General features: G+C 51.0%; 1 protein-coding gene across 1 annotated transcript; it reads right to left on the reverse strand.

Annotated features, from left to right (window-relative positions):
• Positions 1-3,471: 3,471 nt before the first annotated feature.
• Positions 3,472-10,083, reverse strand: ISCU (iron-sulfur cluster assembly enzyme). Its single transcript, XM_077765971.1, has 5 exons — positions 9,923-10,083; positions 8,243-8,356; positions 7,244-7,354; positions 5,450-5,528; positions 3,472-3,984 (listed from the first exon to the last, which is right to left on the reverse strand). Exons 1-5 carry the CDS (start codon positions 10,034-10,036, stop codon positions 3,899-3,901), a joined length of 504 nt encoding a protein of 167 aa, XP_077622097.1. The 5' UTR covers positions 10,037-10,083; the 3' UTR covers positions 3,472-3,898.
• Between the last annotated feature and the right edge of the window lie 4,626 nt (positions 10,084-14,709).

Genomic DNA, 14,709 nt, shown 5'->3' on the forward strand with positions numbered 1-14,709 from the left:
GTGCAGCTGTGAAGAATGTAGCAGATCTGTAGGAATGGATAGGGAATACGGTCAAGAGGAAAATAAACATGGCAGAAGTATGTATAGTATGGTATCACCTGTGTGAAAAAGAAAAGGTGGTTTCTTTAAACACACGTGTACTTGGATATGCCTAGAGAATTTCTAGAAGGACACCTAAGAAATGAGTGTCAGAGGTTGCCTCTGGGGAAGGAGGCTGGGGAATGAGGGGTGGCAAGGAAACTTATACAGCACTCTTACATTTCAGGTTGTTTGAATTTTTTTCTTTTAATGTGTTACCTATTTAAAATTGAAAAAAAAAAAAAAGAAACGTCTGTGTAATGATATGGAAAAACAAGAGAACAGCAAATTGCAATGTCATGGACGACACATATGTGATTAAGATGTATAGGGGACTGTGGGAGCAGAGAGAGGCACCTAACTCAACCTGGGACAATCCAGGAAGGCTTCTCAGAAGAGGTGATGCCTGAGATGAGGCTCTCAGGCTGAGTGGGGGTTAAGGGAGAATGCCTGGTGAGGGCCTTCCTGCCAGAAGCAAGGGAAAGGCCTAACAGTAAGGTTCAGCATGGCTGGGGCAAATCCATCGATGTGGTAGGAAGTGTGGAATTTGTCGGAAGTGCAACAGGGAGCCATGGACAGGTTTTAAGAGAAGGAGTGACGGAGTCAGGCACGTGTGAGGTCGATCCCAACAGTGAGGCTAGAGGCGAGGAGACCACTGGGGAGGCCAGGAGAGAGGTGATGATGGCCTGGACTAAGGCAGACGTTGAGGGCCAGAGAGGGAGGGACTCAGGAGCTCTTTGTGGAGATGGGAGGTGACAACTCACAGGACCGTGAGCATCCACTGACATAATGTGGGCAACTGATTTATTTACAAAGTGCACCGTGGCTCTCACCCATGGGTGCATGTTGGAAACTCCTGGGGAGCTTTTAAAAAAAAATACCAGTGCCCAGGCTCCACCTTTAGGACATCAGAGTTGATGGGGCATCGGGGTGAAACCAGGCTCCCGGATGACTCTGATGCACAGGGCCCCGGTGCTCGGTGGCGAGTTGGCCACCTGAATGCATTGGGGCTCATCCTGGGTTGGTTGGTCTTCATGGGAATTCTCCCAGCCCAGGCGAGCGTCTGGCGTGCTGTAGGAATCTTCGGTGCCTTCTGCCAGGAGGAGACCAGGAAGGAGAAGCAGGGCCTTTGGCTTGAGTCTGTTTACATGACGTCCACCTCAGAGGGTTGTCGTGAGACTCAGCGGATGACAAACTGACAAACGTAAGGGCCAAGGGCCTGTGTGGAGGGTTTCCTTAGAGATGCGAAGACCTAGCGTTAAGCTCCTGGAAGGGTATGTGGTGCCCTCGTGTGGTGAAAACTAGATTTGTCCGGGGCCAGGAGGGTCTTGAATGTAAGTTTAAAAAAAAATTCCTCTCTTTTAGCTGCACAAACACCTATTTTGAGGTTTGAGCTGTGCTGGTGATCCTGTGGCTTTTTGGGAGCAGCTCAGGACGTGTAGAATTCTGGTTCAAGTCTCAGGGGACGTTACCCGGGACATAAATTTTTTTTTTTTTTTAATTACAAAGAAAAGCGATGTGGAATTGCAGTGTGGCCACATATAATAAGGAAGGGAACGGGACCAGCTTTGCTTAGAGGGATGGCGAATTAAACAGTAGAATGTGCCACACGGGACATTTTGACATGGCTCTACCCGGTGGCCCTAATTTGAGATTCTTATAAAGGCCCCGCTGTGTGGAGGGAATGGACTTTGAAGTTGTGTGCCCTCCTCCAAGGCTCAGAGGACTTTTTGTTTTCCTTTTTTTTTTTTTTAACTCTTGAAGAGTTTGAAGGAGATTTGAGATGGCTCACTGCTACTTTAAGATCACGTCTGTTGCTAGAAAATTGGACCCCTTTTAGTGGGATTTTGGCTGATGCAGGACTGTGGACACCTCAAAATGATACCCACAGCTCTGGGGGCAGACAAGGGTCAGGAGGGACACTGCGGAGAAAGTTACTCATGCCTGAGCCAGGGATGGGTGTTTTAAAAACCTCAGGTCATGCACATGTGCAGACAGGTCCAGATGAACTCCTCAGAAAGCACACCTGTGCAGGGCATGACAGAGGACGGACAGAGGAAGTTCCCTCCCTGTGACTGGGCTCCTCCACCACTACCCAGAACCACCCAGACCGCCAGAGGTCAGAGGCATTAGAATCACCTGCCGAGGGGCACCTGAGGGGCTCAGTTGGCTAAACGTCTGACCTTGGCTCAGGTCATGATCTCACAGTTCTTGGGTTCGAGCCTTACATCGGGCTCTGTGCTGACAACTCAGAACCTGGCGCCTGCTTCCGACTGTTTCTCTCTCTGCCCCTCACCTGGCTGCACTCTTGTCTCTCTCTCAAAAATAAGCATTAGAAAACAAAACAAAACAAAAAAATCACCTGTCGGGATCTAAAGTGGAATGCTGGCCCTAGAAATCTCAATTTTCAACTCATCCATTGGGTGTTTTTTTTATTTACTTATTTTGAGAGAAAGTGTGTGAGTGGGGAGGGGCAATGAGAGGGAGAGAGAATCCCAGGCAGGCTTGCACTGTCAGCATGGAGCCCGATGGAGGGCTTGAACCCACAAACCATATCATGACCTGAGCCAAAATCTGGAGTCAGATGCCCAACAGACTGAGCCACCCAGGCACCCTTTTTAAAAAATGTTTTAAATTTTTAATTAAAAAAAAAATTGTTTTTAATGTTTTATTTATTTGAGAGAGAGAGACAGTGTGAGCAGGGGAGGGTCAGAGAGAGAGGGAGACACAGAATCCGAAGGAGGCCCCAAGCTCCGAGATAGCTGTCAGCCAGAGCCTGACGCAGGGCTCGAACCCATGAACCGTGAGATCATGACCTGAGCCGAAGTCAGACGCTTAACCGACTGAGCCACCCAGGCACCACCCCCCTGCCCCCANAGACGCTTAACCGACTGAGCCACCCAGGCCCCTCCCCCCTGCCCCCATTTTTTTTTTTTTTTTAATCACAGTGTCAGTCTTTAGTATGAAATCTGAATTCCATCAGTGATCTATACATACCCAGATCAATCTCTTGGGTCAAAGTTGTGGCTGAATTCATTTTTAAAGTCAAGGTTCCAAGCAGCTGGGACAGTTCTCTGAAACTTTACCAGCATTTCCTCCCAAAGAGAGGAATCCCTACTATAAAGACCTGTGTGAATTCATTTATTACATTGTTATTTTAATGTGGTTTATTTATCTATTATTTTGCAAAGAACCACGAACAGAGATGGCCCTGTCCTCTCCTTCACCCCATTCCACAGAATGTGACACACATCTGGCCATCTCTGTCTGTGGCCTTCATTGAGAGAGGTGCACATGTTGTCACGGTCCAGGGCCTGGGAGCCCCAGGGGGCTTGGGGCGGGATCTGGGGGTGAGCGAGGGCCCCAGGAGACAAGACTTACCAGAGAAAAACATGGTCTTACATTTTTTATTTTATATATATATATATATGCAAATCTGTCTTATGTACAGTAATTGGCTCTATCGAGGCCTTCTACTGGTGATCTCCCCCAGGCAGGTTCAGGTGAGAAGAGGCATCGGTGCACTTCACGGACTGCCACACGGAGACTGCATTCCTGATTTCGGTTTTGAGGCCATGCGCACAATTCAAAATATACACAAACCGGGTTAAGGCAATAAAAGTAGGCTGAAAGAAAGCACGGGATCTGGAACGAGTAAAGTGTGTATTTTGCTTGCATTATAACCACAATGTGACCAGCGAGTGCTGTGCATGTGTCCAAGCTCTTTTACCGTAGTGTGAGGGGCTTCTGAGCATCTATGACAGCTGCGTGGTGGGTGGGCAAACAGCGTATGTGGCCTGGTGGACGCTTTGCTGAGGGCTCACTTCTTCTCCGCCTCTCCTTTCTTGGGTTCTTGTTTCAGTTTGTAATCAGCCAGGGCGGCCTTGATTGCGTCTTCAGCCAGCACTGGAAGCAGCACAAGGAAAGACAAGCTAAGTTTGTAGGCTCAACAGAGAGAGGCTTAGGAAGCACATCTTTAAGAGCGGGAGGGCCGTGGTGTGGGGAAGGGCCGGCCAGGATGCCGGGGGACGAGCAAGCCTGGAGAGCCGACCAGCCGTTCCCCGAGCCGGGCTGCTCCTGTCTGGTGGCTTTGGAGACAGACTGGGGTTTAAACACCGGGGATTCTAGGCGAGTCCTTCGGCCTGCTGGAATGACCTCTCTTCTAGAAGACACTGTTTTCTTGCTGGGATAGCAAGAGGACTTAGGCATCGGAGGGACACAAAACGTGGTCTCGTGCCCGCGTGGTAGTCAGGAACAAGGGTGGTGGACGGTGGCTGAGCCAGCTGGCGGAACTTAGGTCCTGCCAATAGGTGGCATCTGCCACGTTACTCTCTAGGGACCCCAGGTGTGAACACTTCTACTCTGGAGTCAGAATGACAAGTGAGGCTACAGGGGGGAAGAGAAAGGAAGAGTTTTGGGATGACAGCAGCAAGCGGCCAGCGGCAGAATGGCAACTAGAGGCTGTGGGACCCGAGGAGGCCGAAGGAGGAGGCCGGGGATTTTGTGACGCGTGTGAAAATGCTTGCAACCTGTGGCCTTTATTCCCAGGTCCTTGAAAGGGCAGCTCAGGTGGAAGGAGCTGCAGTCTCAGCAGACTTCCTGAGGACTGCACGTCCCAGCCCTCGGGTCTCCAGTGAGGCTTACCCTGGCAAGAGGCCTGGCTCCCTGCTGACTTTTAACTAATTTGGTCAGTAAACCTCCATCAGTAAGTGAGGGCTGCTATTTCTCATTCTCTCCTTCCCATAGAAGGTTGAGAGAGGATGGAAAGAGCTTTAGATTGAAGACAGAGACTGAACGGAAAGCCAAGTAGAGGTGTTAAGGCCTCTGGGCTTTCTCTTAGGACAGCGGAGAGGGGGCTACTGCACACGTGGACTTGGTCGTCCCGTACACAGATGTGGCCCTGACAGGAACAGCACCTGGGAAGGACGCGACAACATACACACGACAGACGGGATCAGGGCAGAAGCTGACTTTTCACCTTTACTGTCTGAACTTGACTCCAACGGGGTGGGAACAGCACACATTCTGATATAAAGATCGGGGCGTACGTCCTGGCCTTCCCAGCTAGAAGCCGTGTGACTGGGGCGCTTTGACTTGAGCCCCACCTCCCTGGTCCGTGAGAGGGAGACGTAATGACCTGCAGTGGACTAGCAGACTAGCTGTGCTCAGCACGACGCCCAGGGCACACCACCTCCTGGAAGACTCTTCTGGGGATGCGGCCATGACACACGGGGCTTTGACCTGCTGCAGGTCGTCGAGACGGACTCTGTGATGAACATGGGCTCGCCATTACCCTGGCACAAATGCCAGCTGGTACCATCACAAACTTCCAAGTGTCCCCGCCTGCTGGTATTTGGGAACAGAGACTTACTGGAGCAGTGCAGTTTCACGGGGGGCAGGCAGAGCTCCTTGGCGATGTCTGTGTTCTTGATGGTCAGGGCCTCCTCCACCTGAGAGGCATGCGAAAGGCCAACAGCGTTAGCGAGGCTCCAGCTTACAGAGTAGGCAATAAAAAAAGGAAGGTCAAAGAGGCCCTCAGGACAGGGTGGTGGGGAGTGATTTCCCTTTAACAGCCCCAAAGGCCCCCTGCTTGTGCGTCAGAGCTGCAGCTGGTGCTCTCGAGGCTGGAGTAAGCACACCCCAGTGCTTGGCCGGGGTCAGCAAGGCTGACACAGACACTTCCACAAGCCAGCCAGTGAGAAATCCCTCAGGGGTCTGCTGGAGGCCGGTGACACGAGTCTTTTTTTTTTTTTTTTTAAAGGGAGGGATTTCCTATTGTGGTTTTGTGAATATCGGCTTTACTGAAGTCCTTATACCAAATGTTCAAAGAAAACCCCTTCCACCAGAGCGGTCGGAGAGATGGCAGATAGGCCAGTGGCACAGACAGGTGTGGGGGTGAGCGCTCTCTTTAGGCTCATCCTCTGCCTAAAAGAAGATCTGCCTCCTTGAAACAGACTGCAAAGGATGCCTAGGTTTGGTCGAGTGCCCAAGGCCATGTGAGGCAGGCCTACGTGGAATGGAGCCCTGCTGCCTTAAGGAATGCCAGGTTTCCCCATCTGGCCCCCAGCTTCCCAGTTCTGCTGTCTTCAACGATTATGCTTCACATTCTGTTCCTAGGAACTCAGATGGGAGGCCCTTAAGGTCCTCCACTTTCTGATCGCAACTCAAAGGCCAGATCCTGGGAGCACAGGTGCCTTGTCTCATTTCCTGTTTCCCTGAGGATAGTTCTTAACCAGTCACTTCAGAGCCACCTCCTGACAGAACAGGTTTGGTGTGTGCTTGCCAGAGGAGCTGCTGGCCAGAAGGCCTTGGGCTCCAGGAAGCAGGTGGCATGCAGCCTGGCACTCCACACTGCCGCAGAGCTGCCTGCTCCCCAAGCACACCCCTCCGTGACTCAGCTCCCTGAACTCCATCCCTTGGGGCTACAAAGATAAGCCCTGCGTTCTGGCTTTTCTGAGAGGTTTTAATGACTGGATTTTAGGAACTCCAGCTCTTCACTGGGGTTGGGACCTTCCACCTCTGCAGCTGCTGGGAAAGAGCAGAGAAAAGGATGGAAAAGATGTTCGAGCCTCTCTCCTTCCCACCCTCCGAGGACCCACGGACCAGCCACCGGGATCACTGTTTGGATTTATTTCTTCACTTTGCCTCCATCTTCGCTGTTTTTGATTCTTTAATCCCTCTGTTAGCACAGGCTAGTTTGTTATTTCATGAATCCTTACAAGCCACCCACAACCCTTCCTGAAACAAGATGGAAGGAAATAAACAAGGACACAAACCACAATATAACCTCTCCCACCCTTAAACTCCTAGGAAATTATAATCAGCAACTTTGGAGAAAAGCCTCAGATTTCTTTGTTGTTCTTTCTGTTAGTGGGGGAGGTGAAGATCTTTTTTCTACGTAATTAGAAACAAAACTAAACCATCAAAACCCCTGAACAAATAAAAATTATCAACCTCTCTCCCAATAAAATATACCTTAATAAAATTATGCATAATTTTCAACATGAAGAATTTAATCAAAACCCAAGTAGGAGAAATTTTAAAAATTAGAATATTTTGAAAAAAATCACAGCGACTCCCCGCCCCCCACAAGACCCTTCCCTTAATCGAGAGAGAGGTTTGTCGGGAATGTGATGTGATTCTCGCAGTTTGCAGGCAACCTTACCGTCTTCCCTTTGACCCATTCGGTGGCTAGTGAGCTGGAGGCAATGGCAGAACCACAGCCAAACGTTTTAAACCTGGCATCCACAATCTTCCCCTGTTCATCTACTTGAATCTAAAAAAGAGAGATAGGAGTTAAGCAGGGATTCCTGGTGCTGCCCTGTAGAACCTGGTTTATGGGGGTTCACTGGGGCTCTCCCCAAGGGCATTGGTCTCCATTTCCACACCTTTAAGTTCTGGCATTAATTACTAAATTTGCTTTGTTGCAAAGGGCTCAGTGGTGAAAAGTTTAAGCACAGGAACAACTATCGGAATTATACGTGCCTACCTGGTAAAGATAAGCCCCCCTCCTCCCTCCTGTTTTTTGTTTGTTTTTGTTTTGTAACCCTAGCTTGCTTTTTAGCTATGACGTTCTGCTGCTCCTGGCTCTAGATCAACCTGCATTTTTAAACACTGGGAGAGTCTGCAATAAAGTTCTCTGGTTAATGCTTTTTTAGTTTGGCATCAAATGACATCTAGTGGTTCCTTCCTGCCTCGTTTCTGTTTTCCAATACAGGCCTGAAGACCTCTGGCAAGCAGCCTACTCACTCCCCAAGATGAAGATGTGGACAGAGCTACAGTTTACCCAGAGTGCCAGTCACTGCCTTTGTGCTGTCTCCCACTTAGGAGAGGGCTGATCTACGGCATTTCCTGTCTCACTGGTTTTCGCTAACTCAACAGCTGTGGTTTTCCTTTGATCGGTAAAATTCACAAAACTGTCTACCAAGCTGCAGCTGGAACTTAAGCCGAGACAGTGAGTAGAAAGGGGAGACCAGCTTACTGTCAGAAAGAGTCGGCGTCGTGTACTAGGAGGCAGAACTAAGATTCATTTCCTACTCTAATGATTGGTGACATCAGCCCATCCCATCATGTCACAGGAATCCAGATGGAGCCCAAATGAAATGCTGTACCTGCAAATGGTTTGTGAACTATCATTACCATTAAAGATGAAAACCAGTGGTACCTGTAATTTCATCACATCACCGCAGGCCGGCGCTCCCACCAATCCAGTCCCAACATTCTTTGCGGTCTTGTCAAGAGACCCCACGTTCCTAGGATTTTCATAATGATCAACAACCTGAAATGGGAAGGTTAAGAGAATACATGATCACTCTTTCTTGTTACTGCCCCCGCCCCCAATCTGATGGTAAGCTCCTTGAGGTCAGCAAGCTGAACCTGACAGTCACTCACTAAACACCAAACTTCACTGGGGCCGGAAGGCCTACACTTATGTCCGTGAGACTTATAACCCTGTCTTTTTGTAGCTCTTCTCCAACTACCTTCAGAGAGTTGAGGCGCTGGAGAAAAATCAGCAAAATCATGTCATAATTCCACAGGGTTTTTGATCACCAGTCTTTGGAATCAAATAGCATTTGTTATTTCCAAATAAAATCCATCTTCAAAGGGCAATGATTACTATTAACAATTCTAAAATTAAGTATGGCCCGGCAATTGAAGGACCGTCCAGAAGCCTCATGGAGAATGTTCCAGAAGAAACAAGGCTGTGGAATGCATTGGTGAGTGATCAAATGACAACAGTTCTAACTGTACCTCAAGGCCCTGAAATCACGCTGGCGGAGCAGCGCACCCTCGTGGTAGAAAGGCGGCTAGCCCGCGTTGGTGGAGCCTGTACTGTCAACAAAACCCACCCCTGGGTGGGGGAGGAGCGAAGGCCAAGGCCAAAGCGCTGAAGCCAGAACCGAGTGGGATCTATTCAAACTGGCACACAGAAGGCTTTAATATAACCTTGGGGCTTGTTACCAGTTCATCCTAAATCTCTCGATCTTCCCAGTTTTCTTTCCCCACTTACCCGACCACGGACTTTGACTCCAGGCCTAAGGACCTACAAAATAGTACCTAAACCTGTCCTTTTTGCCCCATGCTGATGTACCGCGTTCTTCAGGTAATCCTTTCCCGAGCGGGAGAGTTTCCTGTCTAGGAGACTCCACGCCCTCAGAAGGCAAGGGCTACAAACTACGCGCCTATCCCTGCTCCCTCAGCTCCGATCCTTTCCGCCCGCCAAAAAAGAAGACAAAAATTAAAACATCGAGTCTGACCCCACTCGAAGGCTAGGGGGTCCCACAGCAGTAACTGCACCACAAATGAGCTCCATGAGTTGGACCCCATGCCGGGGACTCCACAAGCACAAGCTTGTGTAGATGAATGCTAAGACCTTATTTTACAAAAGGGGAAAACAGGCTCGGCGCAGAGCAGTGACTTGCCCAAGGTCACCTGGCCAGGGCGACAGCCTGGCTGGAGCCGGAGCCCGCGCCAGGGTGTGTGTCCATCCCTGAAGTCAGGCTGGCAGATCGTAACAGAGCCCTCGGAACTGGGCGGTTGGGTTTTAAGGCTGGGATGCACGAAAGCGCAGCCAGCGGCGGGGCCCGCGGGCAGCGGGGGGTTTTATTTCAGGCGCAGGCAGTCACCGTGCGGCAAACGAAAGCTCGTCCAGGCAGAGCCGCGCGAGGGGAACGGCCCCTACCCGGCTGCAGTGGGGGCTCCCAGGGCCGCGCACAGCCCGGCAACCGCTCCTCTCCAGGCCGGGCCTCCGCCGGGCGCCGACAGACCCGAGTCTCCTCGGCGGTCCTCGTCCTCCCGCCCCCTGGCCGGTGCGGGCCCAGCGCATCCCCTCGTCCGCCCCTACCTTCTTGTGATACAGCCGGGCCGGAGCCGACAATTCCCGGGCGGGCAAGCGCGGGCTTCGGAGCAGCAGGGCGGACGCTGCCCGCCTCAGACGGCCCGCTCCAGCCGCCGCCATCTTGCGGGCTTGCGCCTGCGCAGGCCGAGCGCGAGACTGAGAGGAGGGGCGTGCCCGCGAGTCGGCTCTCCGCTGGGAGCGCGCACCCTTTTACGTCACCGCGACTTCGCGCTTGCGTCCTTCCTTCTGTGCGCATGTCCCCGTTTGGCCCCGCCTTGACCACGCCCCTCCGGGGGTGGGCGGGACGCGAAGCGAAAGGTTTGAAGGTGGAGGGATTGTTCTTCCCGTGGGGTTGCGGCTCTGAGGGGCTCCTGAAGCTGCCCTGCGGGACCCAAGAATCACAACGCTGCCCAGCGTTCACAAAGGCTGCCGCCGGAGTGCTGCGCAGTGGATCAACCGGTCTGCTTCTCTTAACCCCATTTTTCAGCTTAGGGAGTTGAAGGTCAGAGAGGTTTAGTAACTCGTCCAAGGTTGCCCAGAGAGACTAATTTGGGAAACTCGGACAACCCTGATTCCGCTCCTTCCTGGCTGTGTGACCCTAGGAAAATGACATCATCTCTTTACACCTTGATCCTGGCTTTTGTACTCATTCAAGGACAATTCATTCATCGAGCAGATAGGTGTTGAGTACCTACCATGTGGCAAGTCACTGTACTAGACTTTGGGGATTCAAGGGAAAGAAAAAAACATATTACTTGCTTACATAATTAACCTTGCTAGTGAGGGAGAAAGGCAACAAATAAACACCGATGTTTTCCTATACAAAAATTGAGGAGCCTAAGTAACGCCGCTTTGAAATTAAGGCCTCCATTAAGAGCAACCTCGGGCTGCACGCAGCCCCAGGTCCAGGAAAAGCCTCAGATTGCTCAAGGCTGAAGCCACCCACAGACCACCCTCAGATCAGCCAATCAAAAGATGGTTACATTCCTGTGGTCTGAGTCAGGGACTGGGGACTATGGATAACTAGTTTGTACAAACTAGCCGATCATTCACCGCTTGCCTAAGCCCCACATGGGCCCTTTGAACTCACCTCATAATTGGTCATTTTCAGAGGATTCTCAAAGGTCATGATTGGGTTACTTCATGATTGGGAAGTAGCGGACACCTCACAGATACTGAATGGTCAAAACCGTTACCATGGGTGCTGTACAATTATGATTGGTACTTATGTGATGATGCTATACGTACAATGTGTGCGCTGTAACACCCCTGTCCCTTAACCCATAAAAACCCTGCTTGCTGTTGTTCGGGGTCTCACCCTGCTGCCACTGTGCTGGTTGACAGGTGAGCCCCTGCTCGAGCTTGTAATAAAGGCCCTTTTGTATTTGCATTGGTGTCGGCTCCTTGGTGGTCTCTGGGGATTCGCGATTCAGGCACAGCAAAATGAGCTTGAGGAAGCGAACACGCCATGCCCTGATTTTTTAAAAAGCACAGATATATTTATGTCTGCATCAATTTCTCTTTTCATAAAGTAGCAAACTGACATAATTTATATGACAATGCTTGGAAATGAAGTTTCTAGAGAAGTGCTTAGTAATGTAATTTATTAATCTTGGTTTGCAGAATATGATCTTATAAAACCAGAAAACTCACACGTGTATTTAACACCTACGAGGCACCAGTTATTACATAAAAGGAGGAATCTCCCATTTGGGAAATGGGTTTGTCTCCTAAATGGTGCAATCGATCCTTCCCCTAAAAACTTGTTTTCTCTACGTTTGAGGCCCAGTTGCCGCAGAGACTGAAACAAAGCACAGGTCCGGCTAGAGGCATTCATTCCTAGATGTTTTGTCCTTCTCAAGATGGCACCAAACCCTTCCTTCAATCATTACTCCATGACGAACACGAGCTGTGTTAGGGAGTTTTTCCTCTATGAGGAATTTTACACGTATGTAAATGTATAACCGCTTTTTAAAACCCGTGATTGTGTTCTGATGGAGATGAAGAATGGAAGCGACCAACAGGATTAAGAGCAGCACAGGCACCAAGTTTATTAGGGTGAGAATGAAACAAAGGGACTCCTGTGACCTGGAAGGGGCTCCTTGCAGAGGCCACTAAATCGTGGGAGAAGGAGGGCTTATAGGAATTACAGCAGCAGGACCTTTTGAGGGGAAGTAACTGTTCAGCTAATGAACCAAGATATGGTCCCCGCTGGATTGTTCCAGGAAGTGGGTGTTTTTGTAAGCTCAGGTGCTTTCTGCCCTATTGATGTTATCAAGGAGCCATTTATTCCTATCTGCCCAAGGTCATCTGTCTCCTGTCACAGTCCCCCCTCAGAGGAGGTGACTCCAACTGCCCTTGAGGTACGCGGGTGATGACCTCTCTGACTTCTTCATGCTGAGATGGGGCATGGAGATGAGTGGCAGCTAGAGTCCCTGCCTGTGGGGTCTGTCTCATGGCCCCCAGTGAAAGTCTGATGGCACTTCCATTCCTGGGTGCATTGACAGACTGTTTGGAGGTATAAGGACTCTAGGGGAGAAGAAACAAACCAGGTGGGTGCGTTGAGAATACAAGGTCCAAAGAGGAGCATTAAGGAAAGGGTTAATAAGGGGGCCATTTGTGGCCGGAGTCAGCACAACAGTTGAGCCCTTAGGGAGCTCCACCGATTGGAAAGATCCTCTATCCAGGTGACCAAACTGTTGGACGAATCAAGATGTCCTGTGTTATTGATGTAGACGCAGTGTTCTTCCTTAAGGAAAGCACAGGATCCTCCTGCACCTGAGGTTAGCAAGTCTCGGGCCCGTCAGCATTTTATTAAAACATTTTTTTTCAAATGTTTATTCATTTTTGAGAGAGAGAGAGCAAGCATGAGCGAGGGATGGGGAGAGAGAGGGAGACACAGCATCTGAAGCAGGCTCCAGGCTCTGAGCTGTCAGCACAGAGCCCAATGTGGGGCTCAAACCCATGAACTGTGAGATCATGACCTGAGCTGAAGTCGGATTGCGGAGTGACTAGGCCACCCAGGCGCCCCCATGGGGCCATCGGTTTTGAGGTAGGACTCCCACCAAGGAGTTCATCTGTTGTGTGTTTGTGTCTCCTCGTTAGTCTCCCTCTATGCCTTGGCCAGCTGTGCTGAGAGGTGTACAGAGGTGTCTCCTAGGGTTGTTCCAGATGCTCCCCACAATCCAGTGAACAAAGGGACCAGAAGGGGAGCAATGGCCACCCTTCGGACCCTCATCAAGGACCACTGAGAACACACGCATGCTGCTGGGGCCAGGGGCATACTCAGCTGCAGGAGCTGTGAAAGAGAGGGAGCATCGCCCTCTCCATAGGGCAGCCGGGCGACGTACGCCCTGGTTCCGCAGAATAAACCGTCTTCCACCTGGAGGTTTAGGTGTAAGCGGGAAGTAAGGAGGGTTTGGGGTCTACTTGTTGAAGTGGAGGTCCCTGACAATCTGCTCCAAATTAGGGGGGCGGGGCGTCTAAGTTGGGTCTCTCCCTTATGGTGGACGCAAGGGAGCTAGAGGGATATGTTCTGAGGAAGGATTACTGGGAAGAGAGGAGTACCCCGATGGTGGGACTTAAATTTGCTGAATTATAGGGGCGCCTGGGTGGCTCAGTTGGTTAAGTGTCTGACTTCGGCTCAGGTCTGATCTCACGGTTCGTGGGTTTGAGCCCCGCATCAGGCTCTGTGCTGACAGCCAGCTCAGAGCCTGAAGCCTGTCTTCAGATTCTGTGTCTCCCTCTCTCTGACCCTCCCCTGCTTGCTCACTCGCGCTCTCTGAAATAAATAAAAAACATTGGAAAAAAAATTTGCTGAATTACAAGAGATGGTAGACCTTCTGCCTGCACAGGAGTTGCCTGAGATGCAAAAGGAGGTCGAGGGCTTTGGGGGATCTTGGGCTCGGAGGAAACGCTGAGGAACAGGTGCTATTTGTCACTTTTCGTTGGGAAGGGTTCCAGGTCTTCTCCGCAGGGGTGTAGTAACTTGGGATGTGAGGTTACACTGAGATGTGGGGAGAATGCCTATGAATAGACCCGTATGTGGGGTGCAAGTTGAATTTTCGAAGCAGGTGGGGAAAACGTCACTGGCATTAAGGTGGAGTCGGTCCAACCAGGCGAGGGTTAGGGTACCACTGGGCCAAGGCGGGTTGCTCCTTTTAGTTTCCGTATCCTCCTTCCAGGCTCTGAAGAACAGCCATTCCGTGTGAGCGCTGGGGAAAGGACTAGTAGAGAAGGTGAAGCGTGTGACGGTGTAATCGGCACGTAGCCACACAGACGCAGGGGGGCTGGTGCCGGAGTCCCACTCCGGCCGGGCCCAGGGGTCCCTGAAGGATGGACGGTGTCGGCGAGGGAGGGATGAGAGAGGCACGGGATTCTTTCTGGTCACCAGCCAGGCCTCCCCTAAGTCCCATGCATCGGGCACCTGGGTCCCCGCCGCATCCACGCTCCCAACTCCGTTGGCGCGCAGCTGGGAGGAGACCCAGGGAACCTGTCACCCGTGGCCTGGAGGATGGCAGCGCCCGATTCGCTCTTAACTCTTAACTGGCTGCCAGGTGCCCATTGTTTGAGAGTTCGTGTAGGAGAGGAAAATAGGGTGCCGGCTGCTCCTTACTTACGGTTCGAGAGGCGTGGAGATCTCCGAGGAGTCTCCAAAGCTGTGACCGCTTTTTAAAACCCGGATTGTGTTCTGAAGAATGGAACCAAAAAAGTTAAGAGCAGCACAGGCACCCGGTTTATTAGGGGGAGAATGAAACAAAGAGACGCCCGCTACCCGGGAGGGGCTCCTTCAG

This window comes from Crocuta crocuta, unplaced genomic scaffold (genome assembly GCF_008692635.1).
Source record: "Crocuta crocuta isolate KB4526 unplaced genomic scaffold, BGI_CrCroc_1.0 scaffold339, whole genome shotgun sequence".
NCBI lineage: Eukaryota > Metazoa > Chordata > Mammalia > Carnivora > Hyaenidae > Crocuta > Crocuta crocuta.